We start from the raw sequence: 18,191 nt of genomic DNA, 5'->3' as shown, positions 1-18,191 counted from the left end.
AGAACTGACTTGATGGCATTTAACAACAACAAACTATGAAAAGGGTGTTGTGATTACCAGAGCCGCTCATTTGCGATAGTTCTGTTAGAGTATTAGATAATCAACACAGACCCAAGGGAGAACTTCCCAACAGAATCTAGACAACCCACAGAACCATAAGATCGAATAATCAAGTATTACTGGAAAGCCACTAAGTTTGGGAGCTGTTTTTTACACAGCAAAAGGAAACCAAGACATGTTGATTCTATGCTGACCGGAGTCAGTGTGGGTGATTAGGCCTGAGTCAGAACATAGAGTAGATGCTGAGGCCGGATTAGAAGAAATGGGTGAAAGCATGAATGAACACACGAGCAAGTAAAGGAACTGAGATCCAGTAAAGGGGAATGAATGACTTTCCCAAGGACTTTCAGTAAATTATTACTGGAAGTGAAGCCAGGACTCCCCAGCTCCCAGCCCAGGAGTCCGACGAATTCCTAGAGACATTCTCAAGGAAACTGGGAGAACACGCCCTCCAGGATGGTCATCTTCTACCCTCCAGGGGAAACCTGTCCTTCACAGGGAGGTAACACACTCACCGGACAACGTCCACTGCACCTGGCCGAACCTTGGGGTCACTTCCCATGATGGACACGCTGGCCGCGAAGGACCCATCGATACTGAACACAACGCATTCCATGCCTCGGGGCAGCACCGTGAGGTAGCTCATTGCGCAGGTCTGGTCACCCCTGAAAGGTACCTGCCTGTGGTCAGCCATGCAGTAAGGGCCAGCGGTTAGACTGAGGTTGGAGGTCAGCCTGTGGCGAAAGCCAGGGCTCAGTCTGGGGCCAGGTCAGAGAGAATCGGGGTATCATCTCCTGGTGCCACCACAGATAACCTCATCTGTTTTCCTCTCTCTTTGCAGACAGGAGTGGGGTCTCCAAGGGTCTGGACAGGCCTGGTTGGAAGGGGCATGGAAATGGAGAACCCACCATGAGAACACTTCCTGGGCCTCACTCACCTGACAACCATCTTCACTGGGTAGACGCCAACACCCAGGCGCCGGGGCCGCGGCACACTGTATGTGATTCGGCCACTACTGTTGGTGATCTCGGTGTCCAAGTGCACCCAGCGGCCCGAGGATGGCTCTGCCATCACCAGGATATCCACCTGCAGGCAGTGGAGGGAGGGACAGGGGACTCACCGAAGGCTGCAGGGCTGGAGACTAGCACAGGAGCTTGGCCGACCTGCGGCCAGCTTTCTGTGTCATTACTTAGTCTTGCTGTTCTCTCTGCCCTTCACCCTCCTTATCCTCCATATCCCATCAGTTCCCTTGAGAGTAAAAGCTACCATGACCCCCAACGCCCTGGGAAGCCTTTCCCATGCCCTCCTCCCATCCTCAGCTCAGCCAGCTAATCAATTGCCATTGAGCTACTTTGACTCATGGGGACCCCACACATGTCAGAGTAGAACAGAGTTCCATAGGGTTTCAACGGACAGGTTTTCAGAAGCAGATCACCAAGTGTTTCTTCCAAGTGCTCTGGACTTTCAGCCTTTTGGTTAGCAGTCAAGGGTTTGACCATTTGTACCACCCAGGGCCTCCAGCCACGCTGGCTCCTTATTCCTCCTCAGATGCACCAAGCTCATCCTCCCACCCCACCCCCACCATGCATCCTCTCTGGCTTCACTGTGCTCCCCCCTCACTATTCCGGAGCCCTCCATCCTACTGTGTGCTGCTTGGTTCCATGTGGCACTCAGGGCAAGGAGGGACCAGCTGAGGTGGGGCAGCCCCAGCCCACAGTACCTTCTCTCCTGTCAGAGCGACCATGTCGAGGGGTCCGTACATGAACCGCCCCACCAGAACCTGAGGACCATCTTCAGCAGCAATCACATCATTGGCCCGGTGGTTAGCAGTGACGTTCTGGAAGGACAACAAGACCCCGGCTCAGCCTCTGTAAGCTAGACTTACCTTGCTTTCTTCATTGCACTGTCCATAGGATGGACCAGAGGACCTACTGAATCATGTCTTTTACTTTCTGTTAGAACTCATGAGAAAAACAGCCCACCAGACCCCTAATGTCTTCAAGGAGCACAGCCATTTCCATAGATGTGCATTCTCTGTGTTTATAATCAGTCCTCCCAACCTGTCATCTGATCAGATTCCAAGACTGTGTCTTTTGGTCTTTCCGGCTACATTACAGCCCACACCCAATAGCCATTTAGTGGGAAATTTCTTACATATATGAAAGCCGAGAGACTTGTATAACAAAACTTTCTATGCCCATCACCAAGACCACCAGTTACCAACTCACAGCGAATCAGCTGTCAGTTTGGTCCTCAACACCCCTCCCACTCCAGATTATTTGGGGGCAACCCCGACATCATTCCATCTCATCTGTATCCATCTCAACATTCCCATATGTCTTCACTGATGCTTCCAATTCATTCCACAGCTCAAAGTTCTATGAGGACTCCCAGCGCCCACCACACTCTGCCTAGCCTTCCAGACCCCAGTCACTTAATCAATGGCCCTTCCTTTGCAAGACTGGTTTATATTGGTACCTCATCCCAGGCCCAGAACCACCCACATTATCTCTCAATCAGACTCTGCTACCAGCTTCCTAAGGGAGCTTCTGATTCAAAATCAGGGCCTAGATTTGACTTTGGACAGTAGCAATGGCGGCCCAACAAGATGAATGTGATTAATGCCACTGAACTGCGCCACTTAAAACTGGTTAAAATGCCAAAGGCGTCATTATACAGATGGTCTTGACTTAGGACATATTCGAGTTACAAAAAAAAAAAAAACACTTTTGACCAAGTTTTGTTTATGATTTGTGCATTTTATGCATGTTTATAAGTATTAAAATATATCTGTAAATTTATAGGTAATGTTTTCCAACCCCCAAAGGCAAACTAGTGGGGAAACGGGGCATTCAGTTTACATCAGAACGAATTTACAAGAGTCATAGGGTCATAGGAACGGAACCCTCCCATAAATTGGGGACTACCTGTATATATTTTACCATAATAAAGTAGAGTAACAAATAAAACACCAGACCTGTAACAGGTCCTCTGTCTTTATAAAGGCACAAATCTGTTAAGAACCCTCCCAGGTCCTGACTGCACTCAGGAGCAAGTCCAAATTCTGAGCTCGGCATTGAAAACCTCTCCTGAGCTCCTCCTTCAGCCTTACCCACCTGCTCCCCCGCCTGTGGTTCTTTCAGGCTAGGATCTGCAGGGGCGAGCACAACTTTGCCCACTCTGGTTCCCCCACTCCAGCCCATCCTTATCTGCCATGTGGATGCCCCACCCCAGGGCAGCCCCACGTACCCGCAGCTTGACCTGGGTTCTCTTTCGAAGCCACTTCTCACGGGGGTTGGCTGGGCTCAGCGCCGTGGAGTCGAGGCCAGTAGTCTCCTTGACGCTCACACTCTCATAGCGCATTACCTGACAAACAGCCGGTCAGGCTCTCTGATCCCTGTCCTGCTCTCCCAGAGTATTTGCAAAAACCAGCTTGTTCCCCCCGTCTGACCTCCCCACCTCCCAGCCTGGTTCCCTCAGGAGCATGGGGACCCCAAACACCATCTCCCCACCCTCTTGCCCCTGACCCCCAAATAGCCCTGCTTAAACCCAGTGTTGGAAGCAGCTCTGTCCTCCACACCCAAGCCTGGCACTTCCTACAACTGCTTTCCTAACCCACTGCCCTGCTCTGCTGATGACTGTCTGCCCCTGGAAGCTTCTCTGGAAGGTCAGGGGGGCTCCAGCAAGCCTCCCCTCTCCACCCTACGTCATTCATCAGTCCCTCTCTCCTGGACCCTCCCCTTTGGCATCCAAATATGACACAAGAAATCTTTCCATAGACCCTTAGTAAGGTCCCTAAGTAGTATAAACATTTCGGCTCAGCTGATAACCAAAAGATTTGTGATTCACAACAGCCTAGGCCTAAGCGCACCACAGAAGACAAGGCCTTCAGATCTGCTTCCATAAGAAAAAAGCAGCCCTGGCGCCGTCCTGCTCTGTAGCACACGGAGTTGCCATAAGTGTGAATTGCCTCAACAACACACGCCAACAAAATAGACCCCTGGGGTCCCTCCAATTACTCTTACAATTGTCCGCTCTCTGTCAGCAACATTCCACACAACATTCCACACAAGTCCCCATACTCCCATCTCCTTTTCTTCACCTCTCCCCACCCCCTCCAGTCCCCCTTCTGTCCCCAGTGCCCTACAGAGGTCATTCTTATCAAGGCCAGGGGCCTGCATCCTGCCAGAGGCGGTGACCTGCTTCTATCTGCGCCCTCCTTTGGTCCTCCCCTGACTCTGAGGGGTGATATTCTTCAATGTCCTTTGATAGCTGGCCTTCTTGGCCCTGGGAAGCCCTGAGACTCATCCCTGAACTTCTCTATGTATGGTAACTTCCTCAGTATCACACCCATCACTGCCATCCAAGCTCTAAGTGACTCTGCATTTATATCTCTAGTCCCAACTTCTTCCCTAAGCTCCAAACCCATATAGCCCCCTTCCTACCCAACAGCCAGCAGGCACCTCAAACTTCACATGTCCAAAAAGACAAGACTTGATTTCTCCCACCCCGCCCCAGCCTTGTTCTTCCCCATCATAGGTACTAACACCTCTAGTGATTCAAGCAAAAAGCGCGACTTTTTGGATCCTCCTTCTTGTCCTTATGTCTTCCACCCACTGTCGCTGAGTCAATCCCAACTCATAGCAACTCTATAGGACAGACTGCGATTGTTCCACCAGGTTTCCGAGGCTGTAAAGCGTATGGGAGCAGACTGTCTCATCTTTTCTCTCGGGGAAAGGCTGGTAGGTTTGAAGCCCCAGACACCAGCAAGTCCTCCACCGTGACTCAAATCTAGTCACGTTTCAGCCCCTGCACCACTAGTGTCCTGGTGTTGGTGGTAGTAGTGGTTGTTGTTGTTGTTGTTGTTATGTGCCAACCGTCGAGTCGGTTCCGACTCATAGCGACCCTGTACAGGGTTTCCGAGGCTATAAATCTTTACGGGAGCAGAAAGCCTCATCTTTCTCCCGCAGAACAGCTGGTAGTTTCGAACTGCTGACCTTGTGGTTTGCAGCCCGATTCGTAACCACTACGCTACCACAGCTCCTTGGTAGTGGTAGTAAGTGCCATCAAATTGGTTCCTACCCAGAGTGACCCTATATAGGATTTCCGAGGAGCACCTGGTGAGCTTGAACCACCAACCTCGTGGTTCAAACCAACCTTGCAGTCCAGTGCATTAACCCACAGCGCCACACCAGGACTCCACCACCGTCCTAGTCCGAGACATTACTGCCAAGCTGGGCTCCTACGCTCACTTGATACCAGGCCTTCTGCGTCCCTCTTGCTTCTCAAACAGCAGTTTGTCTAAATAGACAAGTCAGCTGATAGCTCTCACTTGTTCAAAACATTACTATGGCTTCTGACTGAGCCCAATTTAAAAGCAAACCCCTTCCCCTGGTTATAGAGTCTGCACCTCATCCCACCCCAGCTCCACCCCGACCTCCTCTCCCACCAGCATCTCCCTAATCACTGGTCTTTCTGTTACACTGTTGATTTTACAGACAGAGGAACAGAAACTCAGAGGAGAGGAGGAATTCATTGCTCCATTGCTGCATTCTTCTACATGGCTTCTGTTTCAGTGACAAGAAAGAGTCATGCCGTCAGCCACACGGCAGTCAGACTTCTTTAGAAAACACACTGTCTGCCCATGTCACCATCCATGTGTTCAAATGCTCCATGTGGCCTGCTTGGTACACCCCTCACCCCAGACACAGAAGGTTGGAAGTCTCCAGAGAGACCCCAAGGCATGGACAGCCAGGAGACGGCATACCTGTCTCAGGATGAAGGCAACCACGTCCGTGGACTCCCAATAGCTGGCGTGGAAGAGGTGAGGCAGGGCCACAGTGGGGAAGGCAGTGAGGACATCAGGACAGTACAGGGCATAGTCAATGCGCTTGGTGCCCCACCACTTGGCCGTGACTGCGGGTCCAAGAGAGAGGTGAGAACAGTGACCTGCCCAGGCCCTGGACTCTGGGGACAGTGTGGGAGCCCCAGTATATTGACCCAGTGATGGACATGCCACTCAGAGCACAAGTTTGGGGACCAGGGATCCCAGCTCTGAATGACTCCACCTTATCACCTTATCATCCTTCTGTCAGCTCAGCTCTCCTGTAAGGTGTGAGCTCTTCAAACTGGTCCCCAGGGATGGACCCCAGAGGGGACCCCAGGTCTGCTGATCAACAGGGATTCCCCCTGAGACACTGAATGCTGGGATGAGGGCTCCATCTGAGCTCAGAGCTCAGTCTATGCCTGAGAGGTCACGGCCCTGCCCAGGGTGGGAAGTCAGGGATCTATCTGAGGTCAAAGCTCACTCTGGGACCAGAGGCAAAGTTCAGGGCTCTGGCCAGGGCTGGAGGTCAGGATTCATCCTGACATCAGAGCTTAGTCTAAAGTCAACGTCAGAGGTCAGCCTGGAGCCTCCAACTACATACAGCCTAGTGCTCCCTAGCCACCCAAAAGTCCCCCTCCCGCAAGTCCAGGCAGGGCCCCCCAGAGCCTCACTCACTGTGGGAGGCGCCCACGGCTGACAGGCTGTCTGAGGACCCGGAGCCGTCGCTATGGGAACTGCTTTCACTCATGGTCCTCTCCGGGCGCTGGGTCCTCAGGGCCTGGGGGGGTGAGGTGGGGTCTTCTACCAGGGGTGGGCTGCCCCAGGAGCTGCCCTCCAGGAAAAGGGAGCTATGCGTGTGCAGGGCATCAGCTGCAAGGAGAATTTCAAGTTCAGAACCAAGTGTCTCCTCCTGTGCCAGGTGGGAGGTTGGTCACACTCAAGGGAGCCAGCCTGGCCCTGCTCACTCACCATCACCAAGGAGCGTGCACATGTACCCCTAGCCCCTCTGTTGAGTTTGGCCTCGTCTACATTGCTATGCAGGTCCAACCCAGGGTCCCAGCCATCAGCCCACAGCCTCGGAAAGATGGCCAACAAGGTGACAACTAGCCATCATCCCTCATGATACCTCTCCCATAGTCACAAGGGCACCAGCCTGTGTCCCTGGAGCTCGGGTGCCCTTGGAAGGAGGGGACGCCCTCCATTCTAGGGCATATTTTAGGATGGGACATGGAAGTTTTCATGCCTCATCTATGTGAAGCTTCTGACAAAACAAGACTTTGGAAACTAAATCTCCACTGAAATGAGGGTACCATCTAATTTTGAGTCAGCCTCCACCCATTTGGCCCAAACCTCTAGGCAGGCTGGGAGAAAACTTCCTCTATTGGGGGTGTGGAGCTGAAGGGCTGGTTTCTAGGCCCATAGTCGCCTAGTCCACTCGAGTCCCCCCAATTGCTGGTCCTTCTCCAACCCATCTTCTAACTGTCTCCGTGTGTTCAAGTGCATCTCCTCAGTCCAGATCTAGGTTAAGGACACCTGTCTCTACCCTGCTCCACCGCCACCTTGCACACCAGCCTCCGGGGTAGTAGCCAGCAAGGATCCCTGAATTTATAGTTAGGTTGACAGCTTGCACTTTAAGCCAGCCCTCTCACATAGGTTCAGCTGGGAGCTCATAAGGGGCACAGTCTGGCTCTCTATTGCTCTAAAGCAAGTGGGTTCCCACTCCAGGAGCACACAGACCCTGCTCATATGAGACTACTGTTGTTGCTAATTGCTTCCGAGTCAGTTCCAACTCATAGCGACCCTGTACAGGATTCCTAAGGAGCAGCTGGTGGGTTTGAACTGCCAACCTTGTGGTTTGCATGCAGTCCAATGCAGATCCTACAGTGCCACCTAGCCATCCATTAACGGACAGTTCCTAGGGACTACACAGACAAGGGGACCCAGTCTCCAGTTGAGCACACTCTTCCCCACACCCCCAGGAGCCTACCAAGGAGGAGGGTCTGTCCGTCACCCAGTGGGAACCTCTGGTAGCGGGGCACACTGACTGGTGGTACCAGGTGGAACTTGGGCTCCAACAGGGGCTCGAGCCGGGAGGCGGAAGGGTCTGCGCAGTGGAAAAAACTATAGACTTGGCTGCAGGCAGGACGCACCTGGAAACCTGTGGGGAGGATACATAAAGGAAGTCCCTTGGTAGGCGCTAGAAGGCTTCCTGGAGTACAGCTTTGAGCATTCCACTCCTCTGCTCAACAACCTCCTATGGCTCCCTGCTACCAACAGGACCAAAGCCATTATGTTCAGCTTGGCTTTCAAGGCCTTGCCAGCCTGTCTCACATAGGCGTGCCCCTATAGCACGCAGCACTGTTACTACTGTGAATATCTGCCACTCACCAATCAGACAAGTTGCTTTCCCCTCACTGTGCATTTGCTTAGTCTCCCGTTTTCCTAATAGGTCCTCCCTCCGCTATTTCCAACTGGTCAAACTCCTACAAATCCCTGCCACTTTGTTTTAGTTGTTATCTGATCTAGGAGAATCTGGCCCAGGATCTCTGGGTTAGTATCAGTTGCCTCCTTCCCAGGCCCAAACAGCTCTTATGTACAAACTCCATTGCAAGCCTAGTGGTGGAATCTGGTTTGCCTGAGCTGGACGAACACTTCTCTCACTGACCACAAGGTGTCGCCACTGAGGCCGCTTGGGCAGGCTCCTCAGCTTTAGGAATCGGACAAGCCATCCTTCCAGGTCAGGGGAATGGACGCTTGGCGTCCAGGCAGCCGGAGGGTTCCTTAGCAATAGTAAAGGTGGTTGTAGGGCTGAGGCTTTTTTTTCTGTTCCAATTGTAGATTGTTGGTTGTTGTTAAGTGCCGCTGAGTCGATTCTAACCCATAACGACCCTGTATAAAATTTCCAAGGAGCAGCTGGGGAATTTGAACTGCCGACCTTGCCCACAACGCCACATCGCCACATCATGACCCCCAGATTTTTGGTTAACACTGTTCTGCTAGTATGGGAGGGGACCCTCCAGTCTCTGTTAGCCTGTACTTGCATACTCAGGGTCACTGCTAAGCCGCCTCTCTGTTCTTGTATAAATCGCCTCACTGTGGATCTTAGAAGGCCAGGAGAATGCATTCGAGGCTGCAAAGGCACTGAGATGGGGTTGGATATGTGGGGTGTCCCTGAGACCAATCTGGCCACAAGGGGTCTGCCTGGGTACTGGGGAAGGAGAGGGATTGGTGCAGTAGACTGAATATTGGGGTGTCTCTTCCCACAGGGCATGACAAACTGGCCAGGAGCCCGTGACAGCAATGAGTGACCTCGGGGGCTACTTCGCCTCTGTCCCATCTAGGAGAACCACCCCTTCTCCCTCCTCCCCCTCTCTCTTCCCCAGACCCCCCAATCCCTCTACCCTCTTCCTTTCTCTCCACCTAGCCTAATTCTATGAACTTTCTCACCCCCAGATGCCCCAGTTTGGGGGCCCCAACATGATGGCCTAGTGACACCAGGCATCTCGGACCACACCTACCGTCCAGCCCAGGCAGCACTGTCCTCCGCATGGCCAGGACCAGGCCCAGGGGCGAGCCGAAGAGGAAGAAGTCCGACACATGGAAATCGAATCGGCCCAGGCTGACCTCAGGGAGCTGGGCCCCAGACGCGGGGAGCTCAGCGTCATCCTTCAGCACACTTGCGTGGATGCTGTGGAGGAAGGCAGGGAGGAGGAGAGGGGGAAAGGAGGGTGGAAAGGATGCTGACTTAGAGGTGGAAGTCGGAGTTTGGAGGACCCAGCCCCTGGGGGAGGGGCGGGAGCCAGGGTCTACGTGTCTTCAGCAGAGTTGGTGACAATCTCAGCTTTGGCCAGGAAGGCCTGCCCACACTGCACTTACACAGGGTGGGCAACTATTTCCACAAAGGGTCCGAGAGGAAAGTAAATATTTTAGGCTTTGTGGGCCATATGATCACTGCCCCACATACTAGACTGTTATTAGAGCAGGAAAGCCAAAATCGAAGCCTGTTCCCTTTGAGACTCTTCCAGCTCATGGCGCCCCCACGTGTTGCAGAGTAGAACTGCAGTCCTCCCCAGCCCCGTCTTCATGGTGCCTCTAAGTTTGAACCATCAGCCTTTCGGTTGGTAGTCAAGCACTTAACTGTCTGTGCCACTCAGAGACTCTGAAAGTAACTATGTTGTTGGTATTAAGTGTCACCAAACTGGTTTCAACTGGTAGCATCCCCATATAACAAAGTAGAACTGCCCCACAGGGATTTTCTGTGATGTCACCTACAGCAGAAACAGGTCTTTTTCCCATGGAGCTTGTTGTGGTGGTGAAGTGCCATCGAGTCGGTTCCGACCCATAGCGATTACAAACTCCTACACGATCCACCAGAGAAGCCCATCCTGGCCAACATGTAGACCACTAGGATAAGGTTGCTTCTGCTAACATGTGCACTTTGCTGTTAAGTTATGAAGTGCCGTCGAGTCACTTCCGACCCACAGCAACACTGTATAGGGTTCCTAAGGAGCTGCTAGTGGGTTTGAACTGCTGACTTTGAGGTTAGCCACCCAGTGCTTATCCTCCGGAGCCACAATTGTAAGTTTTGCTCCAGGCAACATGCAGACACAGATGAAAACATCTTAGACTTCCCTCCAGCCTGCAGGAAGCAGAACGTCAGAGAAATATAGGAGGCCCAAACATTCTCAAGTGATACTCAGCCCCAGACCCCCGGGTTGGCTGCTAAGGATCAGGAGGGTAAACAAGGGGCCTTCCCTAACCTTTCTGCTAGCACGTAGGTCCAGCCTAGAGTTTACAACATTACAGTCTAGCTACATTCCATACAGATCTATTTGTTGTTGTTGTTGTTGTTAGTGGCATACACAACAGAACACCATCTGATCCTGCCCTATCCTCATGCTAGTTTGCAGCTGAGACCGTTGGGATCCACAGGGTTTTCATTGGCTGATTTTCAGAAGTAGATCTCCAGGACTTTCTTTCTGATCTTTCTTAGTCTGGAAGCTCCACTGAAATCCGTTCAACATAGCAACACACAAACTTCCATGGACGGACAGGTGATGGCTGAACCTGAGATGTATTGGCTGAGAATCAAACCAGGATGTTGTGATAGGCAACAATTCTATCACTGAACCACACATGCCTCAAACAATGGAATTCAAATTTGACTGATACGCTGGAGTTTGAGGGCAAAGAGAATTTTAAACTAGCAAGTTCAAAAGGGTAGGCAGGGCCCCCACCTGCCTTCCCGCCCTAGAAGCACCCTGGAGAGCTCAGAAAGCAGGGGTCCTCAGTTACTACACTTCCTCCTGCCCTCACTGTGTAAGCAGCTCCCAGCAAGGGGGAGGATGCCAGTGCTTAACAACCCATATTTCATGTACAACATGGTCCCTACACACTCGCCAACTATTTAATTGCCAAAGAAGCTGCCATCTGTCCTACACCAGAGGGAAAACTGGCTGTGTTGGGCCAGCTACCAAGAGCCTCTAACTTCTTGTCAATCTCCCCATTTGGGGATTTCCTAAGGGACTTTTCAAGGAGGAACCCAAAGTGTTGAGACGGTCACCTTGCAACCCTGACTTGAACATAGCTACCTTTCTAAAACATAATCTTATTATTGAAGGCTTTAAATATATAGAGCTTCTGACCCAATAATTTCTCCTACAGGAATCCACCTAAATGATGTAACCCTAACACACACACACATGCATACACTCTTCTTTAATGGTGAAGCGTTGTTGTTGTTAAGTGCCATTGAGTCAGTACCAACTCATAGGGACCCTGTGTAGGGTTTCCAAGGAGCGACTGGTGGGTTTGAACCGCCGACCTTGTGGTTGGAGGTCCAGTGTTGATCCTACAGCGCCACACCAGGATCCTTGAAGCATGTGTTGTTGTTTTTGTGAAGTGCCATCGAGTCGGTTCCGACCCATAGCGACCCTGTATAGGGTTTCCAAGGAGCAGCTGGTGAGCTTGAACTTCCGATCTTGCAGTTCAAACGGCTTTGCAGTCTGGCGCATTAACCCACAGCACCACACCAGGACTCCCCTTGAAGCATTAGAAAATGTCAAATTGTCCAAGTTCTTGGGATTGATTAAATAATCAGCTATTATATAACCATCTCAAATCTTTATTGTTGGTGGTGGTGGTGGTGTTCCGAACCCTTGTGACCCCACGCACAATGGAACAAAATGCTGCCTGACTCTGAACTATCCCCATGATCAGATGGGGAGCAAACCACTGTGTCCCTTAGGGTTTTTAGTGGCTGGTTTTCAGAAACGGATAGCCAGATCTTTCTTCCTAGTTCATCTTAGTCTGGAAGCTCTGCTGAAAACTGTTCAGCATCAGAGCAGCTTGTAAGTCAACACTGACAGACTGGTGGTCGTGCCTGAGGTTGGCCAGAGAGAGAACCAGGCTTTTCTATGTAGAAGGCAGGAATTCTAATGAGCCACCACCTCCTTCATTTAAGAATATTCATCATGTCTTTTTAATTCTATGGGGAAAATATCATAATATAAAAGCTTTTGTTGCTGCTGTTGGTTTTAAAACAAAACTGTTTGCACAGCATGTGAAAAAACACTGAATGGAAATACTACAACGTGTTAACAGTAGGCCTGTCCGGACGGTGACGTGATAGGCTTTCCAAATGACACATGATCTCATGATATTTATTGCTTGAATAAGGAAGGAAGGAGGCATTCCATCCTATTTGAGTTCATGCTCAACATCATTCATATCCTGGATTATGTGCAGGCAGGTAATTCATTTAAGTGGTATTGATTAACATATCTCTTCTAGAAAGTTCAAGGGAGAACAGGTCTGTGAAGGAGCCTACAGGCCTACAGGTAAAAGAGCGTTGAGTGGGAAGCAACACTGAGCTGGGAACTGGGAGACCAGTATTCTGACCCGAAATGCTGTAAGCTGCAAATGCACTGGGCTGCTAATGAAAAGTTTAGAGGTTTGGGTCCATCCAGAGGTGTCTCGAGAGAAAGACCCAGCAATCTCAGAGAGATCGTAGTCATTAGAAACCCTATGGAGCACAGCTCTACTCAGACATACGTGAAGTGACTTGATGGCAACTGTTTATTCTGACCCTGGCTCTTTATATCTGGTGGTGTGAGCTTGGGAAAGTTCTTTACTTTCTGTGGCCTCGATTTCTTCATCTGAGAAACAAGAAGACATACCTGGAGTGGCTCACACAGCATCCACACATCTGTTATTTCACCAGAGTCTTCAAACCATCCATGCAGAAGGCAAGACTAGGACTGAGAGAGCTAGAAGAGCTGGTCCCCAGTCTCTCTGCAAGCCAGGATGGAGCAGGAATCAGAGTGCAGGGACCCAAGTCTCTGTGCAGGAAGGACCGGCCCAGGCCCCAACATTTCCCTGCTGGTATATGGCTTCCACAGAAGGGCATGGGACAGATGGGAGAGGTCTCCCACATGACTGTGTCCAAGGTCCTCCTCTTTCCCACGGACATTTGGCTGGAAGGCTGGCCGAGGACAGGGAGGGACATTACCTTGACAGGAAGGCATGATGCTGGGTGATGGCCTCGCAGTCATAGGTGGAAGAGTCGCTCTGTTTCCGTGGCAACGGTCTCTTGGGCTCCTGATCCTCCAAACCGCTGGAGATGTCGATGTTGCTTTTGCTGAGCCGCTTGCTGCTGGCCAGACTGCAGTCTTCCTCTCCCATGGTGGGCGTGTCCTGTAGGACCCAGCAGAAGGACAGTGCTGTCACAAGAGACTCCAGGCCCTGCCTCTTAGCCCATCAGGAAATAAAAGGCACCCTGAACCCCCTTTCTCCTAAGATGTGAGAGGCTATACATCTTCAAAGGGAGTGTAGAAGCCACAACACACAACAATGGGGAGCTCTGAGGACTAAGGCTTCTCTGACACCCAAAGGAAAAATACCTGGGTGGTGCAAGCAGTTTGCATCCAGCCGCTAATCTAGAGGAAGGGGGTTGTAACCCACCCAGCAGTGCCATGGAAGAAAAGCCTGGTGATGTACTTCCATGAAGATTACAGTCCTGAAACCCCATGGGGCAGGTCTACACTAACATATGGCGTCACCCTGACTCCACAGCAAAACGTTTGGTTTCTCCCTTGGGAGCCTCGGTTTCCTCACCTGTGATAATCGCCTCTCTCTCTCCATGTAGGGTGGTGATAAACCATTTTGTAACCATATTTCTAGGCAAATGGGAAGGTCTAATATAGGCAAGGGCCCTCCTCCCCTGGGTCTGGGGACGCTCCTCCCATGCCCACCACCTGGCTTCACCTGTGTACTGCTGATGCTTCCCTTCCGGCTGCTGCTCCCAGGGCTGTCGCCTGAGGGCCCTGCGCTGTAGTAGATGGCATCAAAGGCCAGGAGGCCACCCACACAGTCCCCGATGAGACATACCTGTAGAAAAAGCCACAGCGGAGGCCTAAGCTCACCCCCAGTCCTCGCTCCCAGCCAGAGCAGGAGATGCCTTTTCAGAAGAGGCCTGGCCCAGCAGGGTGTAGAGAGAGCCCACATTGAGGGAGGGGTGCTTAGCTTCAGGTCAGGGTCAGCCTAATGTCACAGGTTAGGTTTAGGTCATGGGTCAGGCTCAGACATGAGCTCAACACCAGAGCTCAGATGGTCGACCTCCATTTTCCTATATGTAGAAAGAGGATAGACTAAAGATCTCTACAGCCTTCTTCAATCTCAGAGGCCTGAGCCTGATTCTTCCAGCAGATCCCAGCTCCTCTCCCAGGTAGGGCCAGAACAGGGCTCTCCTACCTGTCCACTGAAGCCAATCCCATCTGGGGACTTGAGGAACTCTCCGTAGACCTGGTTGGCTCGCTCGATGACCGTTGCTACAGCATCCTGATACAGCGGAGAGGAGATGGCCAGCAGGGGCAGGGCAGCCAGAGGGGCGTGGTCCTGGCTGTTGCTTGGACCACCCTCATCATGGGTGTAGGGACTCAGGCTGCAGACAGGAGCCCAAGGTAAGTCCAGCAGGGTCAGGCAGCAGGGGGTGAGTCTGGGGCTAGAGACAGGCAGAGCAGATTCTGCCTAGGAACTGGGTCCTCAGCTCCAGAGCATTATGGGAACCCAGGCCTGAGTCCAATGGGGCAAAGTACAGACAAGGGGTGCTGATGCCCTGGGTCAATCCCTGGGCCCCTATGTGGAGGAAGAGCCCTAGATTCTTTCAATCCAAAGGGCACACCATTGTCAGGGAGAGAGTCTCTGGGTGATGCCCTCAGCTCACACTTCGTGGCTGAGTCTGCCCAGAGGCACCTAGGAAAAAAAGGACCTATCGAATGCATCAGACCGCAAAGTCATTTGAACTGCAAGGGTGGTGGTTCAAGATCCCCAGTTGCTCCTTGGAAACCCTGTACAGGGTCGCTATGAGTCGGAATCGACTCGACAGCACTTAACAACAACAACAATCTATTTCTGGAAAACCAGCCATTGGAAACACTCTGGAGCACAGTTCTATTCTGACATACATGGGCTCACCATGAGTTGGAATGACTCAGTGGCAACTTAAATATCTACATATACACACATATATAGTTGGTTGTGGTTGTGTACCATGGAGTTGGTTCCCACACATAGTGACCCTGTATAGGGTTTCCAAGGCTGTGAATCTTTACAGGAACAGAAAGCCTGGGATGGCAAGATGGAATAAGCGCTAGACCTCAAGGTCAGTTTGAACCGCAAGGTCAGTGGTACAAACTCACCAGCTGCTCCTCGGAAACCCTATACAGGGTTGCTATGAGTCAGAACTGACTTGATGGCACTTTAACAACAACAACAATATATATATGAACTCCTGTTATGGCACTGTAGGATAAGCATTGGGCTGCAAACCACAGGGTCAGTAGTTCAAACCCACCAAATGCTTTTTGTTGTTTTTGTTATGTGCTATAGAGTCGATTCCGACCCACATCGACCCTGTACAGGGTTCCCGAGGCTATAAATTTTTACAGGAGCAGAAAGCCTCATCTATCTCCCGCGGAACAGCCGGTAGTTTCGAACTGCTGACCTTGCAGCTCACAGCCCAATTCATAACCACTACGCTACCAGAGCTACTTAACCCTAAAAATGGTTGCCATTTGTTGGAACCAATTCAACGGCACTCAACAACAATATATATATATATATATATTTGTTGTTGTTAAATACCGTCAAATTTGTTCCAACCCATAGCAGCAACCCTATATAGGGTTTCCAAGGACCAGCTGGTGAACTTGAACCACTGACCTTGTGGCTCAAACTGACTTTGCAATCCAGTGCATTCGCCCACAGCACCACACCAGGACTCATATATTTTAATAAAATGGTAGTGGAGGGAGGTACCTAGGGAGCCCCCTAGTGTGAACCAGGAAGCGGGTAAGTCACAGCTGATTTCCTGGAAGAGGTGGGGTTTGGAATAGGCCTCAAGGAAGATTTTTGGAGACCCTGAGAAGGGGATGAGCTTGGAAGAGGCACATGGCTGCATGAGTGATATCATGTGACCATTTTGTTGTAGGGAGAGAATCAGAACTGTCATTGCTTTGCAGAAAGACATATGCCTCTGGAAAGGCTTAAGGGAGCTGACCCTCCAGCATGCCCACCACCAGACCTTGCTGCTCCCTCCTCTCTTCCCACCAGAAAGTCACATGCTCTTGGGGCAGTTCAGAACCACCAGCCTGTAGGACAACCTGAGCCAGTGCTGGTCAGGAAAGACCAACACAGACCTGCCTGAAACCCAGACTGAGACTGACCACGCCCACCGTCGACCCAACCTCCCACCCCCCAGGGCAGGTGACAGGGCTCCAGGCCCCCTTGGCAGGTGGTCACATCTTCCTGGTGTGTAAGAATGCCTCACGGCCATTGTTCATCATCGAAGAACACAAATTAGAGGAAACGGGCCTCCGCTGCAGCCGGAGAGATTTTAATTAGTTTCAAAAGAGCTCCCTCCCAGCAGTGATTACGGGGTGATTAATTGCCCTGGCAAGCAGCTGCCTGGGGGAGCTGTAAACTCCAATCCCATGGTCCCCCCAGTGGTCAAGCCATCCATCTTCACAGAGATGGGGGTCTGAGCTGGGTGACGCAGCCTGGATGTCAGCTGCCCTGGGGCTTGAAGGTGGGGTCCCTGAGATAGATGATGCATGGGTACGGGTACAATTAACTCCCCGACTAATTAGGTGGAAGAGAGGGGAGCCACCATCAGCTCACTTCCTCAGCCTGAAGCCTGGCAGAAGCCAAGAGCAGTGGTCGGAGATGCAGATTCCCCGGCCCCACTGGACACAGTATGGCAGAACAAGAACATCACCAGGGACCTGGGCAATGGGCCAGGTGGGGGAGCTACTGCTCTCCTCTCCTTCCTTCCTCCGCTGGATGCTCTGTTCAGCTCTCAGTTCTGGTCCCAGATTGGGGCTCCTTACACCCACATCTGACCACAGGAGAAGAGAGATCCTAAACCCCTACATCAGGCACAATACTGAGGCTGAGTCCAACCCTCCCCAATCTCAGATGGGTGATGCTTGTCAAGACTCTGACAGAACCCAAGTCAGAGAGGCAGGTGAGCATCAGAATAGGCCTGTGTATCTGCCTCCCTCTCACCTAAATGCAAAAAGTCCCTAGTTTCTAGTTTCAGCAATTTTCCAAAGGTTTTATTGGACGTGGGCTACATTATTTATGAGTATATCACTGGGTAGAACAAACAGTTAAGCATTCAGTTACTAACTGGAAGATTCATGGTTCATGTCTTCCCAGAGATGCCCCAAAAGAAAGTTCTGGCAATCTTGTTGTTGTTAGGTACCATCGAGTCAGTACCGACTCATTGTGACCCTATGCACAATGAAACACTGCCTCATCCTGGGCCAACCTCAATATTGTTGCCATGCTTGAACCATTTTGTTGTTGTTGTTGTTGTTAGGTGCCATCAAGTCGGTACCAACTCATAGCGACCTTATGCACAGCAGAATGAAACACTGCCCCATCCTGGGCCAACCTCACCACTGTTGCCACACTTGAGTCCATCGATGCTGCCACCTTACCAAACATGATATCATTCTCCAGTGACTGGTCCCTCCTAACAATATGTCCTAAGTATGAGAGAAAAAGTTTGGGCACTCTTGGACTCCAAGGAGCACTCTGGCTGCACTTCTTCCAACACAGACCTGATTGGTCTTTTGGCAGCCCATGGCACTTTCAATATTCTCCTCTAACATCACAACTCAAAAGCATCCATTCTTTTATGGTCTTCCTTATTCACTGTCCAGCTTTCGCATATATGCAAGAAAGGTTATTGAAAATACCATGGCTTGGGTCAGGCCCACTTTAGTCCTCAAGCTGACAT

The 18,191-nt window shown here is 51.3% G+C and overlaps 1 protein-coding gene across 1 annotated transcript in view; it reads right to left on the bottom strand.

The window, feature by feature from the left end:
- The window catches only part of PITPNM3 (PITPNM family member 3), a 113,999-nt gene that overhangs the window by 9,032 nt on the left and 86,776 nt on the right, over nt 1-18,191 (bottom strand). Inside the window, exons 7-17 of the mRNA XM_006863292.1 lie at nt 14,639-14,828; nt 14,153-14,275; nt 13,398-13,582; nt 9,406-9,575; nt 7,875-8,045; nt 6,563-6,757; nt 5,828-5,976; nt 3,310-3,426; nt 1,781-1,897; nt 998-1,146; nt 576-725 (exon numbers count right to left, since the gene is read on the bottom strand). Of these exons, the coding sequence (XP_006863354.1) occupies nt 576-725; nt 998-1,146; nt 1,781-1,897; nt 3,310-3,426; nt 5,828-5,976; nt 6,563-6,757; nt 7,875-8,045; nt 9,406-9,575; nt 13,398-13,582; nt 14,153-14,275; nt 14,639-14,828 (1,716 nt within the window). The remainder of the gene's footprint in view (nt 1-575; nt 726-997; nt 1,147-1,780; nt 1,898-3,309; nt 3,427-5,827; nt 5,977-6,562; nt 6,758-7,874; nt 8,046-9,405; nt 9,576-13,397; nt 13,583-14,152; nt 14,276-14,638; nt 14,829-18,191) is intronic.

The sequence above is a fragment of the Chrysochloris asiatica genome, unplaced genomic scaffold (assembly GCF_000296735.1).
Source record: "Chrysochloris asiatica unplaced genomic scaffold, ChrAsi1.0 scaffold00054, whole genome shotgun sequence".
In the NCBI taxonomy this organism is placed as follows: Eukaryota; Metazoa; Chordata; class Mammalia; order Afrosoricida; family Chrysochloridae; genus Chrysochloris; species Chrysochloris asiatica.
Note: the sequence above shows the minus strand (reverse complement) of the source record. Positions and strands in the feature narration are given on the sequence as shown.